The 18101-nt window shown below is 45.0% G+C and overlaps 1 protein-coding gene across 5 annotated transcripts in view; it reads right to left on the reverse strand.

Moving 5' to 3' along the window:
• Positions 1-290: 290 nt before the first annotated feature.
• TTYH3 (tweety family member 3) overlaps positions 291-18101 on the reverse strand; it is a 70751-nt gene continuing 52940 nt past the window's right edge. Inside the window, exons 9-15 of one of the 5 annotated variants that reach the window (XM_042864140.1) lie at positions 17508-17600; positions 17319-17411; positions 16461-16597; positions 14331-14507; positions 13349-13424; positions 11209-11310; positions 5829-9733 (exon numbers count right to left, since the gene is read on the reverse strand). In XM_042864140.1, the coding sequence (XP_042720074.1) occupies positions 11230-11310; positions 13349-13424; positions 14331-14507; positions 16461-16597; positions 17319-17411; positions 17508-17600 (657 nt within the window). In that variant the 3' untranslated portion in view covers positions 5829-9733; positions 11209-11229. Of the gene's footprint in view, positions 11311-13348; positions 13425-14330; positions 14508-16460; positions 16598-17318; positions 17412-17507; positions 17601-18101 lie in introns of all 5 variants that reach the window. The other 4 variants (XM_042864139.1, XM_042864141.1, XM_042864138.1 and 1 more) reach the window with 4 other exon arrangements.

The following is an 18101-nucleotide window of genomic DNA, read 5'->3' on the forward strand; positions in this document are numbered from 1 at the left end:
CAGCAGTGACATCTGGGGGCATCGGCTCCTGGTGAGGTTGGTACCCATCCTACACGGCCCTTCTCTTCCCCCTCTACCAGCGATCTCACAGCTCTGCTGCCTGCCCTCAGCCCATGGAGACACCGCAGTGCATGAGAGGCACCAACAATTCAGGCAGGTTTGTGAGCAGTGTGAATCAATAAGGAGGAACGGTGGTTTTATATTGTTTATTTTTTAAAACATGAAACCCAAGCTGAATAGAAACCACAGAAATTACATTTAGGGATTTTTTTTTTTTTTTTTTTTTTTTAGTATTTGCAAACCAAAAAGTTACAGTAAAAAATAGCTACATTACAATCAATAGAACTACAGAATTAAAAGTAAAGATACAAAAATGGGCTCAATCCTCTTTAACCCTCACAATTTAAAAACATTTTGGGTAAGTGCAGGAACACTCGAAAGAAACTAGCAGGTCCAAAGTTTAAAAAAAAAAAAAATTATATATATTTATATATTATATATGTATATAAAGTGGTATGATATACAACCATTATGGTTAAGAAGTAGAACAGAAAAGTTACAAAAAGGCCAGGAACGTGTTCATCTTTAGGTTTCTGTGCACAGTGTCCAAGAAAAGAACTGCCCTCTGAATGATGCAACTACGACTCGTGGGGCTGCCCCACTACTAAGGGACCTGAGGCACGCGATGCAGCAGCAGAGCACCCGGACCCAACGTGGAGGACAACAAATGGAATGAAGCTGTTTGAGGAGCCCAGGGCCCCCCGGGGGCAGAGGCTGCTGGAGGAGCCTCTGTGTGAGATTGGAGGAGGAAGAGGAAGGAAGGAGTTTGGAATTGCATAGCGAGGAGCGATGTGGTATCAAATACGCAGAGCACCTAAGAGCTTCATGCTACAGTTCTCCTCTTCTGGAAAGGAGTGTTTTGAATGTTCTGGTTGCATGCCCTTTTGGGTTCTGCTTTAGGGCTGGGTGAGCACCGGGGAGCTCCAGGCTCCGTGACAGCCCCTCTCTTGGGCAACGCTCCTCAGGGGGCTCAGCTGGGGACCACACTGCTACCCCCCAAAGCACAGAGCACTCATTAGCACTCTGTGGCACATCCAGGCACTGCCACCAACACAGCTGATGCTTCTGCTGGACCTCCTGGGAGGAGTGGAGAAGCCACTTGCAGCTCCCACCTCCATCACTTCTGGAAAAGGAGAGCAGGTGGTGATAAAAGAACCAATCCGGTTACAGGACAGGCCCCATCTCTCAAGGTGTAAGACCTACACCTCAGAATCTGAAAGAAGGCTTTTCCCCTCGCAGCCCAAGATGTTCAGTGAGTTACACCGACTGATTATGGGGGGAAAGATGTTGGCTTCTCCTTGCTCCCCCTGTAGGAAGTGCTGCATAGACCTGTGCCCACCGAAGGAGAAACCCAACTAACCCAAGCCTACGCCAGGCAGGGTGACTACAACCAACAAGCCACAACACTTCCCTTCAGAGGGCTCAGCATGTGATTTCTGTTGCTGCTAAAAGGAAATGATAGGACCAGATGTTAAACATGGGTTTATCCATACGGGGATCTGTACCTTGCTCATATAGGTATCCACTCACTCCTGCCTGCTAACACCTGGCAGCACCCGGAGTCCTCATGAGCAATGGCCAAGCAGCCCCCTGAGAAAACATTTACTCTCAGAAAAGCCAAACTTTTCGTGTGAACACAGCATATTTTTAGGGAACAGCTATGGAAATCCTGACTTAGGAATCACTGAAATCCTCATGCACTGCGTCCTCCTCAAAGCACTCAATGAACATCCTTGCATCGTGGCTGAGATGACTGTACACGGAAAATTAACAGCTATCAAATGGAGAAAACTTAAAAAGGACAGGAGGGGAAGGGAGCACTCCATCCTTCACATTTGGATACATGGATGCACGCTACAAACCTTAGCTTGAACCCTTTTATCAGCACATAAAATGAATTCAGTTTAATAATACATACAGGATACAAACACTACAGTTATATTCCCAAGACAGCACAAGAAATTCACAGCCAAGTCTTGATTTGATTTCCTTTACAATTACAATGCAGTCTTGAACACTGGACACGAGAGTCCAACATGCTATTTACATTTCACATTGTGGAGATGTTCGTGTGCTTGGAAGAGTTCTCAGTTTCAAAAGAAAAAGTCATTCACACATGATGATGTCGTGGAAATAAACCAAGCCAACCAGACAAGCCAATGACCACATTTGTGCTTCTGAAAAAGTAACATGAAGTGCCTTCAGCAATGCAGTCGCCTCCAGCTGGACCAGCCTCCCTCCTTCCACAGTCAGCGAGGTGTCCAGAGGCCAATCTCAGCTCCCCTGAATTCTGGACCCCTTTGTCAGCAACCAGTAACATGATAAATGTTCTGATAAAGTCAGCTGGGACACACCAGGCGATATGGCCTTGGTATTTTGTCACATTAAGAACAAAGACACACAACGGAAGAGAGAGAAATCTCTACAGCTTTCCCTCCTACAGCTCGAAGAGTTTGGACTCCCTCAACCATGAATGCCATCTAGAACAGATGAGTCTTTGCCAGATAGCACCTGCTGTTCACTCAAGAGGGAGGCACAGAGTCTGGGAGATCTTGGCTTCTGAGAGTCCCCTCCTCAGACAAAATGTGACCATATGGATGAGACTGATTGTGTCACAGCCATAGGAATAGGCAAAGGCCATCTGTTCTTCAGCAGATCTACTCAGACCAGTCTGCAGAAATGCCATGCTGTTGCTCAAGGTTCCAGTTTAAAAGAAAAAAAAAAGAAAAAAAAAACAAGAAGAAAAAAAAAAAAAGGAGAAAAAGTAATAACAATACTAAAAGAAAACCAAACCGTTTGTCTGTGTTTCCTATCCAGCGCTCTGCACAGCATGCAGCGGGGCAGCAGAGTTCCAGGATGCTTTACAAAAGTGCAATATCCATGTCAAGTAAAGGAAGTGCTGGCTGGACAAAAGTACACAGCTCACACTGCAGTCAGGTTATGCTGGCCTCCAGAGAGCAAAATGTCATCTCCAAAACACTCTTTCCAGTTATATTTTGAAGTCAGAGAGCACATACCTCCACATCTGTGCCTTGCTGCAAGCCCCAGTGTTGTCAGAAGTTGTTCTGGGTGGTAAGGGTGGCTGTGCTGAACCTTGGAAAGAAGCAAGTCAAGGTGGCTGCTGCATTAGATGCTGCAAACAAGAGGCACAGGCTTCCCCACTACCCCTGTAGCAGCAGGCAGCGCTGCTGTGACAACTCAGATGCAGCCCCTTCCGAAGTGCAGTCACACACATGTTCCAGACTCATTCTGTACACAGCAGAGGCAATATACAGAAGCACCTGTCTTCACAGGGTTCCCCACATCCTCACCTCAAGCTTCCAGAACACTTGCCATCAGGGAGTTGGATCAGGCCACAGATTTAGGGCATCCCCTCCCTAAAAATGGTAACCTAAGGAGCAATCTGGGCACATCCTTGAAGGGACAGAACAATTTGGTCTTCATCAGGATTATATGCATCTTGCTTCTTTCTTCAAAGCAAGGGGAAGGCTCTGCTGCTCCTAGACAGCAATTCTACACTTCGGACCCTGCGAGTTAACTATGCCACATGCTCTACTCCTAGGTTTTCCTTTAGGACAGGGTGGAAAATCTGGCGCTCGTGAGCCACAGTGTCCCTCCATGCACCCTGCAGCACTCTCCCTGCCCTTGTTATTTGATAACACTGAGGTATATTTCAGTGTGAAGCCCATCAAATGTGTCTGAAAGGCCTACTCAGTCCTGAGCAAGAAAATCCTGCTTCCAGAGATTTACGGTGAAGTTTTTTCCCCAATTCTTATTCTGCGATGCCTCTTCTTCCCTTTCCTTCTCATCCCTTTGAATGGTAAAAGCCGGCCTGTATTTTTTTCAGTCTGTTAGTCGTTTATCTTCTCGTGAGGAGCACAAAGCTTGCTTTCCACACAGCTGGTACCCTTTCACAGCCAATACCATCATCTCAGCCACCTGCGAGGAGCAATTCTTACCTCACTGCAAGAAGGCAACTGACTTGAGGAAAGGCAGATCGGTAGATTTTGCGCCTCGTACAGCAAACGTGGGATCAACAGACCCTGAGTCTGAATGTCATGGAGGTGAAGATTAACTGCCTCTGCCAATGGCTCAGCTCCAGTTTGAGGGATATTTCCCACTCCGTCTCTTCTGCCAGTTGTTTAATGCCACACTCAGCAGCTACACACTAAGATGCCCCTGCTCAGAGGTAAAACAAACTGAAGAAGTCACAAAAGAACATCATAGTTTCCCCACTGGAAGGTCATTACTCTACAGTACTACCAGCCCATCATGAGGCAGACTCCTCTTCCAGTGGGAAGCTGCCAGTGCCTGTTGGAGCACTGCTCTTCAGTGGGAAGTACAGCACCAGTGGAGGATGTTGCCCTTTGCAGGCACCCAGCTGCCCCTTTGCAAGCTTTGTTCTGCCTCGTAGCTAGAAAAATGCCTATGTGTGCCTTAATATGGTCAGAGAGTGGTTAGCAATGTGCCTTGAAAAACAAAAACAAAGAGAATAAAAACATGTTCTGATAGTCACGACGTTATCCAGATGGCATCCGGGCTTCTGATTCTGAAGCACAGAAGATACACTGAGGATCTTGTGAGTTTGTTAGGATTGAGGCTCCAAAAAACCTCCTTCAGTGCCAGTTCAACAACCCTGTGCTGTAAATGGTGATAAAAGAAGAAAACGAGAAGAAAGTCCAGCAGAGTTCACAGGTCACTCTTGCAGGGAGAGCTTGCATTTACTATAAATCCATCGGTGCTTGTAGCCCCTCTTGTTTTCACAAGCTGACTGTCCCATAAGACTTAGCATCAGAGAGCTGAAACTCTTTAGTGCAAAAATCCCCACCACAAAGTCTTTTCCTGGAAAAGTTTGGCACCAAGTGGGCAGTGGCTGGCTCCTGTTTGATCTGTGTCAGCCTGGTAAAGGCAGCACCCTGCTGCAGAATGCCCTCTGCAAGTACCTGGGCTTCCCTGATGGAGCAGAGAGGTCAGGTTCAGAGCAATGGCCAGGGTAGTTAAAAGGTGCTGGGATCCTCTGCTCCTTCTCAAGAATTCACATGCTAGCTACAGTGGGAAAGAAAAAGGCATTCTCTTAGTGGTTTAAAAAAAAGAAGTTATCAGGGTAGTGGAGTGGTTTTTTTTTTTTCCTAGAACAGAACCACAGGCTCCCAAAATACAGTGGATGTGCAGAGACAGCAAGAGGCAGGGGTTTCCCTTCCCCCACACAGGGCACTGGACCAGGGGACTCCCACCACGATGCCACACTGCGCATCAACTCAGCTTCCCCTGGTTGCACGTTGTCACAGACACCGAGCCTCTGCCTCTTCAGCATCTGACAGACCGAGCAGCTCTGCTGATCTCACAGCAGAAGATCTACCACCATATTTCACCACATTCCTCTGGGGAACTGAAAGAGAAAAAATGCAGGCAGAAGATTATTCTGACAAAGCTGGCCCCAGGCAGGTGGAGCCCAGGGCAGGCAGGTGATCTTTCAGCTGCTCTGCCTGCACATGCTTGCTCTCTCTTGTACATCAGATACAACAAAGCAAAGGCTTGCATTCAAAAAGGGCTTCCACTCCATTGGGCAGGTATGAGGTTGGAGGAGCGTTCTGAGCTGGAGAAACTGAAGGAGCTGCACTGGATTTGGGGCAGAACAGCAGGATTGTTCTACGAGGACAGCACAGGGGCACAGCAGTTGGCACATTGTTTTGTCTGACTGCACATGTGGGTTTTTGTTGGTTTTTATTGTGTTGCTGTTTTTCTTTTTGATTTTCTTTTTCTTTTTCGCTTTCTCATCTTAATGCACATTGCCAGCATCTGGACGAGGTTGGTTGGTGGCGAGGTATTTGGCTCTCATGCTGGAGGTGTACTGGAGGAAAACAAGACAAGAAAACAACAAACAAACAAAAACAACAGAACAGAGAAGTCAGAATAAATATTAGAATGGAACAACAGATTGCAATCACTTCCCAGCACAACACTGGCAGCATTTGCTGCATATCAAGGAGCTGCTGGCTTGGTTTGACAAGGAAAGTTTCAAAGTCACTGTGTAGAGCAACACACTGGTATAGCCTGCTGCAAGGATGCTGGCCAGGTCAGTGCACATGGGCTAATGATTTATCCAAGCTCTTTATAGAGAATGAAGTCCTATAGTCATTGAATCAAAACGTGCCATATTTCACTTGGAAGAAGAAAGGGAAGTGGAAATGATACAGATGTAAAAACCCACCTCACACCTTCATCCTCTTTTAGTCATGCTGATTCTTTCAACCATGCCAGAAAAGGAGGTTGAAAAGAAAAGAGGTGTAAAGTTCATTGCATTTCTCTGCAATGAGATCAGCAGAAGATTGCACACATCACAAATGGACACTTTGAAAGGAAAGCGTGGAAGAAAGAATCCTGTGAACAATTTATGCCTGAGAAAGGACAGACCCAACCAGACTGGAAACAAGCTGCCATCCAACAAGATATTAGCTATTTAATAGTTATCAGGTGGTTAATTATCCACCATGGCATGGGATCCAGCCTGTGTACCATGCAGTGGTAGACAAGACTCCAGCCTGGGGGTGAGAAAAGAAGCTCACAGAGGTGTGAGGTGCCTTTGCTTTGGGTTGCTTTACAATTTTTTGTTTAAAGCAAGGTAATCCCAAACTGCTCCCAGAGGCTACTGAGATAACACCTGCCATCCAGCTTTGGATACTGAGCTGAAAAGCATGCAAATACACTGCAGTAAGAACAAGAGACTCTTTCCTCTTTGTTTCAATGCGTTCAGTGCTTTGATCTTGGCCATGTTAGTGCTTCTGGGATTCAGCTACCACGATACTCCAAACCAAGCAATGAGGACAGGTGCTTTTTCCTCTTTTTAATACCAGCAGGAGCTTGAATAATTCTGTAAATCCACATCTTACTTCCCAAGAGTGCTCTTCAGCATACTGACTTATTATCGCCTTTAAAACTGCACCACATAAAATAGCCAGTTAAGCTGGCAAAAAAGACAACTGGAAGGCAGTTCCACACCAGGAGCTATGATTTATCTTGCCCACTGGGAAAGAACATTATGAGGCATCCTTAGGCTTTCAAAAGCCTGGCTATTCAAAGGAGGTTTCAGAGAATTAACAGCATTTTCAGTTTTCCTTCAAAGACCAAACCAGGCTGAACCTGTGTACAGTAGAAGAGAGATACTGCTCCTTCATCAGGGCTGACCCCACTGGCAGAAGATGAAGATACCTGGGGCTCATTGGCACACTTATCTTTTACTATCTTCCATAACGGGAAAATTTTCTGCAGAACGTGGATCTTAATATAAAACTCTGGCCCAGAAACAGCATCTATATTTAGAAGACAAAGGGTCTACACGTTCTTTCTCTTTTTAAGATTTTTTCTTTCTTTTTGCCAGTGAGAAAGAAAAGGTTGAATATGCCAAGCTGAGCCAGTTTGAGGACTGTATTCCATGCAGTTTATGAAATACGATTGCTGTTTCAGAAATGAAGTTTAGGGCATTATTAAAACATGAGACTAACCCAGCAGGCTCAAAAAGGCTTAGAAGTCAAAGAATTTTCTCATAAGATAAGCAGGACACATTCACAGATAGCATAATGTTGAAATCTCCAGCCAAGCATCACGCTATGAAGAACATCTTAGAAGGCAAAATGCATTTGATTGCTCATTTTCCATTTGTATCCCATATGCAAAGCATGGTAGGAGATGAGCATGAAAAGAAAATTTGCAGTTGTTAAGGTTTTGCAAGATGTATTTTGAAAAGAAAAAAAACCCACCAACTTCTAGGATCATGGAAATCCTATAGATTCAGTGCACAACTTGCAGCATCAATTTTCTTTAGAACATTAACAATCAAGATGAACTGCTTGATGAACCATATTTCAATAATGTACCCATTGTGGAAAGAGAAGTGGAAAAGAATTTGCTCCTTCCTCCCCAAAGAAAAAAAAAAAAACAAAACCAAAACAGTCAAGCAGAATGCATTTTTACATTCAAACCTACCTGCAATCCACCACAAGGAACAAATCAAGACTCAATAGTCAGAGTTAGGGCTGATGTTCTCTCCTTAACTCAGGATTTTTGTACCTTACAACCTTTTCCCATTACAGTTTGAACTGGTTACTCCTTCTGCTAAGGATATTCCTAACAGCCATGACAAGTTGGGTTGAAAATTGGAAACGGCTAGAACTTCTGCACACCTCTTACAACCAGCACAGCACAGCTCCGCAAGCATGCACCAAATATTCAGTAACTACATTAGAATCACTGCATGAATGCTTTGCTCCACATGCTGTCAGCATCTCTCGTCTAAGCACTTTAGTGCACATCCTTTGCTGTGAAGCAATGGGAAGATGCTGTGGAATACACAGACCCCAACATCTGGACAGGCCAACAAATGAAGATGTATCAGCAGAAACTCGCCAGTCACATGGATATGAAACCAAACTATACTATTCACTATTAAAATAACTTAGAAAATAACTTCTTTTAAAAAGACCTAAAGACTTCTAAGCCTGAGCACAGTTTGGAGCTAAGGAAGTCTTGGTCTCTGCTCTCAGGTGACCTGGATACACTGCCTTACACAGCCATCATGCACACAGTTGCATTTAGTTTCCTTTAAAGACTTGCATAGAAGGCAAAGAACATGCACAATGCATCGATTCTTCCAGTACTCTCAGCCCCCAGGTCCTATATGCCCTCTTGTACCCTTTTAAATACAGCAAGGAGGTCAATGCCTTCTCCCCACTCTCAGCCACCCCAAGCAGAGGGCCTAACAGACTTCTTGCTGCTGTTCCTCCAGGTGGCCTGTGTTAGCCAACACAGCACACCTCCCAGGCACTTACCAGTCAGCTAGGACAAACACAGCTGATTGCACAAGAGTTTATTTTGCATCTCTTGAAAGAAAAAGAATCATTCACATTTAGCCTTGTTGAGGGCATAAACTTTCATAGGTATGGTTAGTGAACACGTGAGAGTGAGGGGATTAACAGAAGCGGTTTGCATACAAAGGAATCATTTGTTGCAAAAAATACTAATAATGAGAGTAATTGGTTAATTTTAGAGACCATAACTTCTACCAAGTCCTGTGAACTGTGCAGATCGTGAGTACTTCACTGCTAACAGAGCTGTTCTGGAAGATCACTTACCGTGTGAAACCATGACTCCAAGTAAAAACCATTGACTACTTGTTAAAATAAATACATCTCTTTGGCTACCCTGACTTTGATTTCCTGCCAGAGCTATTTTAGTAAGCCAATAAAGATCAAAGTTTCTGGAGTCAAGTTCTTAAAGGTTGATCCACCTCTCAAATAGCTACAGCACAGTAAACACAGAGTTTGGTATCATTATGAATGGGAGGTACAAATGGAGGGAAATAGCCAATTCCAGCCAGTGGGTTCTGAATTCAAAGAGATTTAAGTCGACCAAGTCCAAAGAACAGAGTTTCTGTTTGCTTTGTTTGTTTTTAAAGTCTTGGAAAGAATGCAATGACTTTTTCTTAGCCCTGCAGACAGACACATTAACTCTGGGTGTGACCTTAGGGAAATAGAAGACAGTGAAGTCTGAAGTCATGTTCCGGCCCAGAGGATAATTCAAGCCCAGTATAAAGACCCTAGAATTTTCCCCCACCAGGCAGTACTTTATTTCATGGGACAGACTCATAAGCAGCCTTCTGACTTTGCTACAATACCACCTGCAGGAAGCAGAAAGACCACCATGAGCCCAGGAGCAGTCTTTACGAGGCTTAAGACTGAAGGAAGTTGTGACCCTTCCATGGGTTCCAGCACCATGCTTCAAGACAGGTTTGTGTTCATGCACCATGGCAGAGGGCACTGAGACATCCAGGTCAGACAGCACGCTTCCCAGCACGTCACAAGACAAGGCAGACAAATGGCAAGAGGCAGCAAGAGCACAGACCAAGCAGCAACATGACAGAAAGGAATCCAATGCAAGGCTAAGAGAAGTCCCAGCAAGAACAGCAGAAATGAAGGAATAGCAGCTTTATGGACACGTCTTCCTGGGAACAGAATTAAGACAGGGGTCATTGACTGCACAGGCCAAAAGCAATAGCCCCTTTATTCCAACTGGAACCAGCACCTTCCAGTCACTGCATGGCTGTAGCTCCCTTGGGGAAACACGCTGTCCTTTACACCAGGTGAGCTGCCTGGGAGCTTTCATTACACCCTGTATTCAACCAAGCTGAAAACTCCAAGGCCTAATGCAGACCACCTACTCTTTCTGTATGCAAGTGGCTTTCTGATGGACTACTGTGAGGGAAGACACATTGGCTGTCTTGGAGACTGTCAGCAACAACAGCACATTGAAAATTCAGACAGTGAAATGATGCTAAGGGGGCTCTGTTCACAGAGCCCATGGGAGATGGATGAAATGAGTCGGACATACACAGAACAAACAAAACAGTAAAAGGTTTTGAAACAGAATGAAATAAATATTAGTGCTTATGCCTGGAGCCTTAGGGGAAGTTGTCTTTAAACTGACTCCTTTCTGACTTTAAATGCAAGGAGAAGCTGCACACAGTTCTAACAGGCACTGAAATAACTCTTTAGGACAGGCCACCACTAGCAACCACAGCCTTTCAACAAATTAAAAATCCTACTGAGGAGCTTAAAGCACGTGGCAGATAAACATCTGTGGTTTGGGGCACATGCTGCTATGGGCAGTCAATACAAAAAGAACAGCAGCAGGGATCAAGGGAAGCTAAAAAGCTGAAATAAGAGAACTGGTCCTGACTGAAAAGCTACTAGATTGGTTCTCGCTTTAAAGCAGCTTCTTGGGATGGAAGAACTTCTATTCTGCATTTAAAGTGCACCACTAATTCCACATTTAAGCAGCGCTCAGGACTAAGTGTTGAAGCTGTTTTCCAGTGTGTACTTTGAGCTAAAGCAGCCATGAGTTGTGAGGCACGGGTCTCTGTAGCCATCACATCGAGCACCAGAAGCCTTTCCAAGGTTAAATCTGCTGCTTGAGTCTGCACCAGAGCAAAACTAAGTCATTTTAACCCTTGGCAGGAGGGAATGGGGTGGGAGGTGCAGAGGAAAGGAATGTGAAGAAATAAAAGGCACTGGCCTGGGATAAACAGTGCAGGGATGAGGAGAGGTCGGGAGTGGAGAAGGGGTTGAGCAAGAAGGACCTTTTTGTTTCCAGTACCTGTTCCATTTGCGGGCGCTGTTACCAGTATGTCCGTGCACTGTCCGAGGGCTTAAGCTGCCAGCTCATATGGCTGCTACTGTCCATGGCAGCCAAATACAACTGTGATGACGCAAGAAAGAGAGAAAAAGAGAGTGCAGCCTCAACGTGCATGAAAAATACAGTGCAAGCAAGTGAAACGCTGTGGTGTGTGTCAGTGACAAGGTGGGCTCTACAACCCTAAAGGAACAGCCCTGTGGCAAGAAGGAGAAAACAGAAGGAATGAGAAGAGGGAAAAAAACAAACAAACAAAAAGCAAGGAAAAGTAACGGACAAACAATGCGGCAGGATCATCACATCTCAGTCCTCACCATCTCTTCTCAGAAAGAAAGCTAAATGGAATGCGTCAGCTCTGTCCACTCACTGGATATGCCCTATTGACATGGTGAGCTCCCCTTCTCCCTCCCAGTAAGAGGCAGGGACACGAGCATTAGTATCCTCCTATCTCTCTCCTTCCACAGATAATTTCCTTCAAACAGGTCGTGCAAGTTCTTCTGCCTCCATACGATCCCAGCCACCTACTATGGAGAGCTGTGAATACAGAAACAGAAAAGTGCCCCTCCTCTGCTGACTGCCTATACTGCAGGACTGCAAAAAGGATTTTCTCTCTCTCCACCTATCAGTGTGCCCTTCCAGAAACCACACTTATCCTACATTCCATTCCTCGCTTCACCGAGGCAGAAGCTCAGTTGTCTACAGGAGCAGCAATGCACTCTCCTCCTTCCCCTGCTCATGCACTTCCCTATAGACCACACAGGCTGCTGTCAAGTCAAGTTCCCCTGCAAAAATAAAATCTCATCTTTATCTCCTCCCAGAAACCAGCCTAAGGCACCAGGACTCAGTTCCCCTTTCAGGGTATTAATGCAAACAGCTACTGAAGAACCAGGAAACATCTTGCATAACTAAAGCCCCTGCGGAAAGGAGTGTGCTTTTTTTCTGAAGCAGAAGAGCAGTAGGGGAAGGGGAGGCAGGACCTTGGCCTACAGACACAGAAGGAACATATGTCTTGGCAGATCCAGAGGGATAGTGGCAGGAAATGCCAGTGGTAAAGCAAGCTCTTGCCACGCCACACTGCGTGCCACACGTCAGCTCTTCTGAGTACTGTCTCACTGCTGAGAGCAGATAACACTACCAAAACTTCTGTTCAGAACACCAGGCAACAGGAAAAAAAACAAAAACAAAAACAAACCTGTTTGTATTTCTAAGAAGGTTGCAAGAGATCTGGCCAACTACCAAGTCAAGGATCGCCTTTCCACTATTCTACTTCATCTGTGGTGAGATGAAGTGGTTGTTGTGAAGTGAAAAATGAATGTGATTATCCCCCTTCCCACCACAGTTCCTACTCCTTCCTCCCCTCCCCGTGATTTAAATCGTGTGCCACTGAGTGCATTTTCTTTACCTACACTTGAAGACTGGCTGATTACTAATCATGCTACTACTCAACCTCTGCAATCACACCACCAAGTTAGCGAGCACTGCGATGGCATGTTCTCCAAGTCCTGGTGTAAGTAAGGTTCACAGGATATCAAAACCTTCCATGAACGTGTTTGGCTTTTTTTTTTTTTGTCTTCCCCCTCCACAGGAAATTAAATACAAAAATAGCTTCTAAAGAAAGTAAAAGAGTTGTAAAACAAAAGATTAAAAAAAAATCTCAACAACAACAAAAAATACAAGTCTCACCCCACTGTCTCTTTAGGGCAAATTAAGGAGAGAGGTTCAGCAATAACTCTGAGCTTACTGCTTTAACAATCTTCTTTTTAAACTTAAGGAATCAGTGCAGTGCCAGAGATAGCAAGAATAATGCATGCAAGTGAATCATCCTGCTGAAGTCACCCACCAAGACACTCATGCATTTCAGTGGTGGCAGGACTGGGCCCATAAGATTACTAATGTTAATAGATTTAGTTTTACTGTTTTTGTGTGCAGTGTCAAAAGTAGCACAGTTAAGTTTTGCTCTCCGTGGCTCATCTATACTGCTTTGATTTATGGGCCAGATCCTGTGTTGGACTGCACAATCAGCTCCCTTGAGAGTATACAGAAGTGGTAAATGTGTATTCCCCAAAGTCACTGAAGCAGAGAGGAGCAGTAAAGAGAGACTTACTGAGGGAGGTGGGGACTCCCGGCCAATGAGCGGGGTATTCTCACAACGGGGGTTCTGGAAATTTGCATTCTGGCTCCTAGGAAAGGAAGACACACATGGTAATGGGGGTACGTGCCACACTTCTCCAGGGAAGGTCTCTGACAGTGACATGGGACAGAGCACAGCACCCCCAGAATTACTGCAGCAGATCAGTCTCCCTCAAAGCTTTTCTTACAGGCCAGGTGGATCCCCTTCTTCAGTCACAAAATCTGTGCTCAAGCTAAGGGAAATAACGCTATCTTTACACTCTTACTCAGAACAGCCCACACTGAATCGCATCGAATGAATTAAAAATAGGTTTGTGCGAAAAATCTGCCTCTCTACAGAGTCAGAACTGCCAAGCTGCAGAATTGGAGATAAAGTAAGGACAAAATCTAAAGGGAAGAACAAAACGATGTGCCAGCCCAAGAGATGGGCCCCAAAAGGGAGTCAGAGAGCCATCAGGGTTTGGCACTTCTAGAGAAAGCTCTTAAAGTCCCACCTGGACCAGGCAGCTCCAGACTGCAACAAATACCAGAGGTGGCTTCAAACACAGAGAAGGAAAGAGCCTGCAGGTTTTGCTATGGCTCCTGGTCTCTAAGGAGGCTTAAAATCTTCTGGCAAAACTGCTCTGTCTGAAGAGCCAAGCTTCACAGGGATCAGAACCATTGTGCAGTAAGGAGCCTGGATAACACTGCTTCCCTTTTCTGTGGACAGATGTCTAAATCCCACAGTACGAAGCAGTGGTACTATTTTTGAGTATGCTGCCTAATACAACCCTTTCTACTGCAGTACTTTTAGGCTATCCCAGTAGATGCTAATCAGAAAACATGCCTTTTGACATTTCAGACAGAATCCTTTATCACTTCCACTGCTTAGTTGAAAGTACCAGCCCTGCAACTACAAAATCTGAGTGCAGCAACTTGGATGAGATGCAATTCAGCCTTTTTGTCAGGATACTCACATGTACTCTGTGACGGGAGCATTGCTGACTGTGTGTGCTGCTGCTGGAATGCTGGTCTCACTGCCATAACTACTCCCACAGCTATAGAGGCTGGGCATGTGCACTCTGTAAAGATTATCGTGTGTCTGTCTGCTCCCCTGAGCAGCTGATTCTTCATCCCCATCATCATCTGAGCTTCTGCAAGAAGGAAAAGAAGTTCCTCCTAGAACCCTACAATCACCCCACATGTGGGGTTTGCAGGAAACCATGGCAATCCTAGGAACCTCCCAACCATCCTCCACACCTCCACATTTATACCCAGTTGGGATGCCTCAGGGTGGCAGTGTCAAACACAGCCTACACCACTGTGACTCAGACCTCCCACAGATGCCATCTGGACTTTTAGATTGCATGATCCCCTGCAATCTCCCTATGGTCTTCTCCCAGGGCTTGGCAGACAATATGGTTCTTCAGCTGCTCAGTCACATAACCAAAGAATGGACATGCATCCCAAAAATACACAGTACTTTGGAAAAAATACATGTAAAAGAGGTAGGAAGGATGTATTGCCAGGCATTCTGCATAACATCCTTCAAACTACAGTCTGTCCTTCCATTCCTTGCAGCAATGTCCAGAGGGCTTTTAAGGATAAGAGTCTGAACTTCCATTATGGTTGCACAGTGTCTCCCTCAGCTTCTAACAAAACTTCACAAGTCTCCACATGTAGTAAGTTACAACATTCGTCTCTAGAGCCTTTCTTCCCTCAGAAAGGCCAGGAATTTAAATCAATTTTAATACAGAGCAGAACTGCTTGCAAGCTGATTTCCTCCCCATCTTTCTTCTGTCTCTTTGAAATAACACACACTATTATTTTATTTCCCTAATTACGGGATGAAGTATCAAGATCTGAAGTACATTTTAGTGATACTGGACAAGACTAGAAAAACACTCAACGTGAAACGTCTTGCTGCTGGGCAGAGACATGATGGGCATCCCTAGAGCATCCCCACCACCACTTGCAGTTTCTGCACCACCAGGTGGCACTGAAGATTTAATCAGGGAATTGCAGCCTGTACAGCTTCTTACAGGCAATGACATCCTCCACCTCCCTGAGGGAGCCAGAGGAAGAAGCAGTGCTCCAGATAATGCAAGAGGGAATCTTTCAGTTCACAGCAGCAGCCTGCTGGGGCTGATGGTACGGGCAGCACGAGAGATAACACTGTAAATCTCTCTCCCTCAAACAGACTGCCATTCTCTTCTTGAAAACGCCTCTACAGCTGTATGTGGAAGAGCCAGGGAAACCAGCCATTTTCTGCAGCAGTGTTCTGACATTTCCCAAGGCTTCCTCTGTGGGCACTGCAGGCCTGGCGGGCTCTGGCTTCCTACTATTGTTCTGGATGTTCCACTTTGAACCTTGAGTTTAGGCTTAGGCCACAAAAAAAATCACATTTCAGGACCACAGTGGAGAATTTGCTGCACAGTCTAATAGTCTTCTACAAGAACAGAAAACCCAAAGCTATTTTAATAGCTGCATGTGGTACAGCAGCCAGTTGCTGAGGCCCTAGGAAGATTCGCTCAAGGCTTATGATCAGCCCTTACCATCATTAACAGTAGTTCCAAACAACTCTGCTGTTACATGATCACCAGCAGTGTGCAAGCATCTTATCTGCCCATGCTATTGCAGACACGACTGCTTTCAACTCCTATTAGCTGTGCAAGTCAGTTGCCCTAGTTTTAGCAAAGCCAAGAAAGGCAAGTGCGAGTTGCTGCTCATCCTAGTTCTCTTCCCCATACTAGAACAAATGCCAGAGCAATGCAAGAGAAGAGGCACTGTACAGAGAAGCACATAGTTCAAGCATTTGCCTTTCTCTACAGCTACAATCATTCATCTCTGACTTGACTCCAGTCCTACAGTGTACTGAATACTCTTTACACGTAGTATTTCAGCACAGTGAAGTTCAGATGTAAATATTAATCACAACCACAGCAAACGCCAGCAGATTTTTTTCTTTTGGACCTGTGCTTAAGAAGGCCTCACGCTCATGGGATCACATGGGAAAGTGCTCCAGATGCTCATGGGCACAAATCCAATAGCTAGTCTTCATCAGGAAAGAGCTCTACAACACTACAGGTTCTAAACCCTCTCTATACCTCTTTTGCTGCCAAGTGTGTGGGACACTGCACACAATGGAACTGAACATGAGGGCTGTGACAAAGGAGAAGAGAACCAGGTAGATGAGGCCTTCCACTCCATCATAGCAAAAGCCCGTCAAAGCCTGGACATAATCCTGGAGAGAGAAAGGAGCAGAGTTTCTTGGTCACTAGAGAGTTAACACTGAGTTCTAATTCAAAAGCCTTTCCCCCCAGACCATGCTCTCTGAAACAATCTAGTTCATAGCTGCATCTCCAGAGCATACTTTAATTTTAATTTTGGAGACCTGGAGTGTTTTTTCATAACTTCCTTAACTTTTATCTCTACTCACAAAACCCAAAGCAAATTTAGACACGGCAGCAAGAGATTAAAGAAAAAAAAGGAAAAATCCAACATAGAACTCATCCACCCAACTTAAGTCACCACATTTTTCAATTAGCCTTTCAGCTCCTTCCCTCTGTCCTATTGCCCAAGAACACAAGCACAGATTACCTATTTCTATACTTCCAGAGATGCAGCTAGGGCAATAGTTTGATTATGCTTTCCTACAGCTATAAGGCATTTTGTGGGAAAAGCAATAAGCTATGAACTACGGAAACAAGCTTAGGGTCCCTTAACCTTACAGCTTGCAGATGTAATGAGACGTTATCTGGTTTTCTACGCTGATCTTCAAACACAAAAATACAAAGCTAACTTGATCCAAAACCCCATTTTCCTTTCTGCTGGAGTCAATCAGTAAAGTTGTTACAAACTGTTTTGGCACACCAGAGATTTGGAACTCCAGAATAATCAGTACTCTACAGGCTCTACACCCACTTAGTGCTTTCTTAACACAAGCCCAGTTACTGAGTACTCACCAAATGCAGACTCCGACAGTCTACTAAAGCTGTCAGTTGCTGCAAGTTTATCTCTGTTGAATTGAGAACCTCCTGGATCCGTGTAAGATAGTCCTGTAAGCAATAAGCCCAGTGATTGTTACATGGAAGCAGCTCTGAAGAACCTGATAGTGGGCTATGTACACAGGGAGAGCAAAAATGAGGAGTTACCTTGGAGGTGGGATGCTCTCTGCTTGCTGACCTCATGAGTTCCACAACATCATCTTGCATTTCCACCAGAGCCTTGTGACTTCCTGACAGTTTCTGCTCAACACAAAACAGTGAGTGTTTCAGCAACTCACGGACCAGCACAACTCCTGGGAGTTAAGACTTAAATCTCACTAGCAAACACTGAAGTGTCACCTGTACGAATGGTTCAACTTCAGGAAATCTCAACTGAAATGTATGCAGTTCCACTAACATTAAGTTCTACTTTTACTGAACTGGAAGGAGTACAAACAAAACACGCATGCAGAGCTGTGGCCAATGCCAGGCCAGAGGGGCAGGAGGAAAGGCAAGACAAAGCACTTATATTCTCACCACAGCATACAGATGGATTTTTCTACCCAGTCAGATGGCTAAGAAGGAATCAAATATTAAAAATTGTTTCCACTGGGGTACAGTTCTCACACCCCGTTTAAGCATCCATGGGAATTTCACATGCTATAGCATGTCAGAGAGTATATAAGCAACCAGAAATGCAACTGATAGCAATGGTGCACAGCCTGAAGTGTTCTTCTCCCATCCTTGAAAACAGAGGAAGAT

The sequence above is a fragment of the Lagopus leucura genome, unplaced genomic scaffold, assembly GCF_019238085.1.
Source record: "Lagopus leucura isolate 7727_CA_CO unplaced genomic scaffold, USGS_WTPT01 Super-Scaffold_760, whole genome shotgun sequence".
Lineage (NCBI taxonomy): Eukaryota > Metazoa > Chordata > Aves > Galliformes > Phasianidae > Lagopus > Lagopus leucura.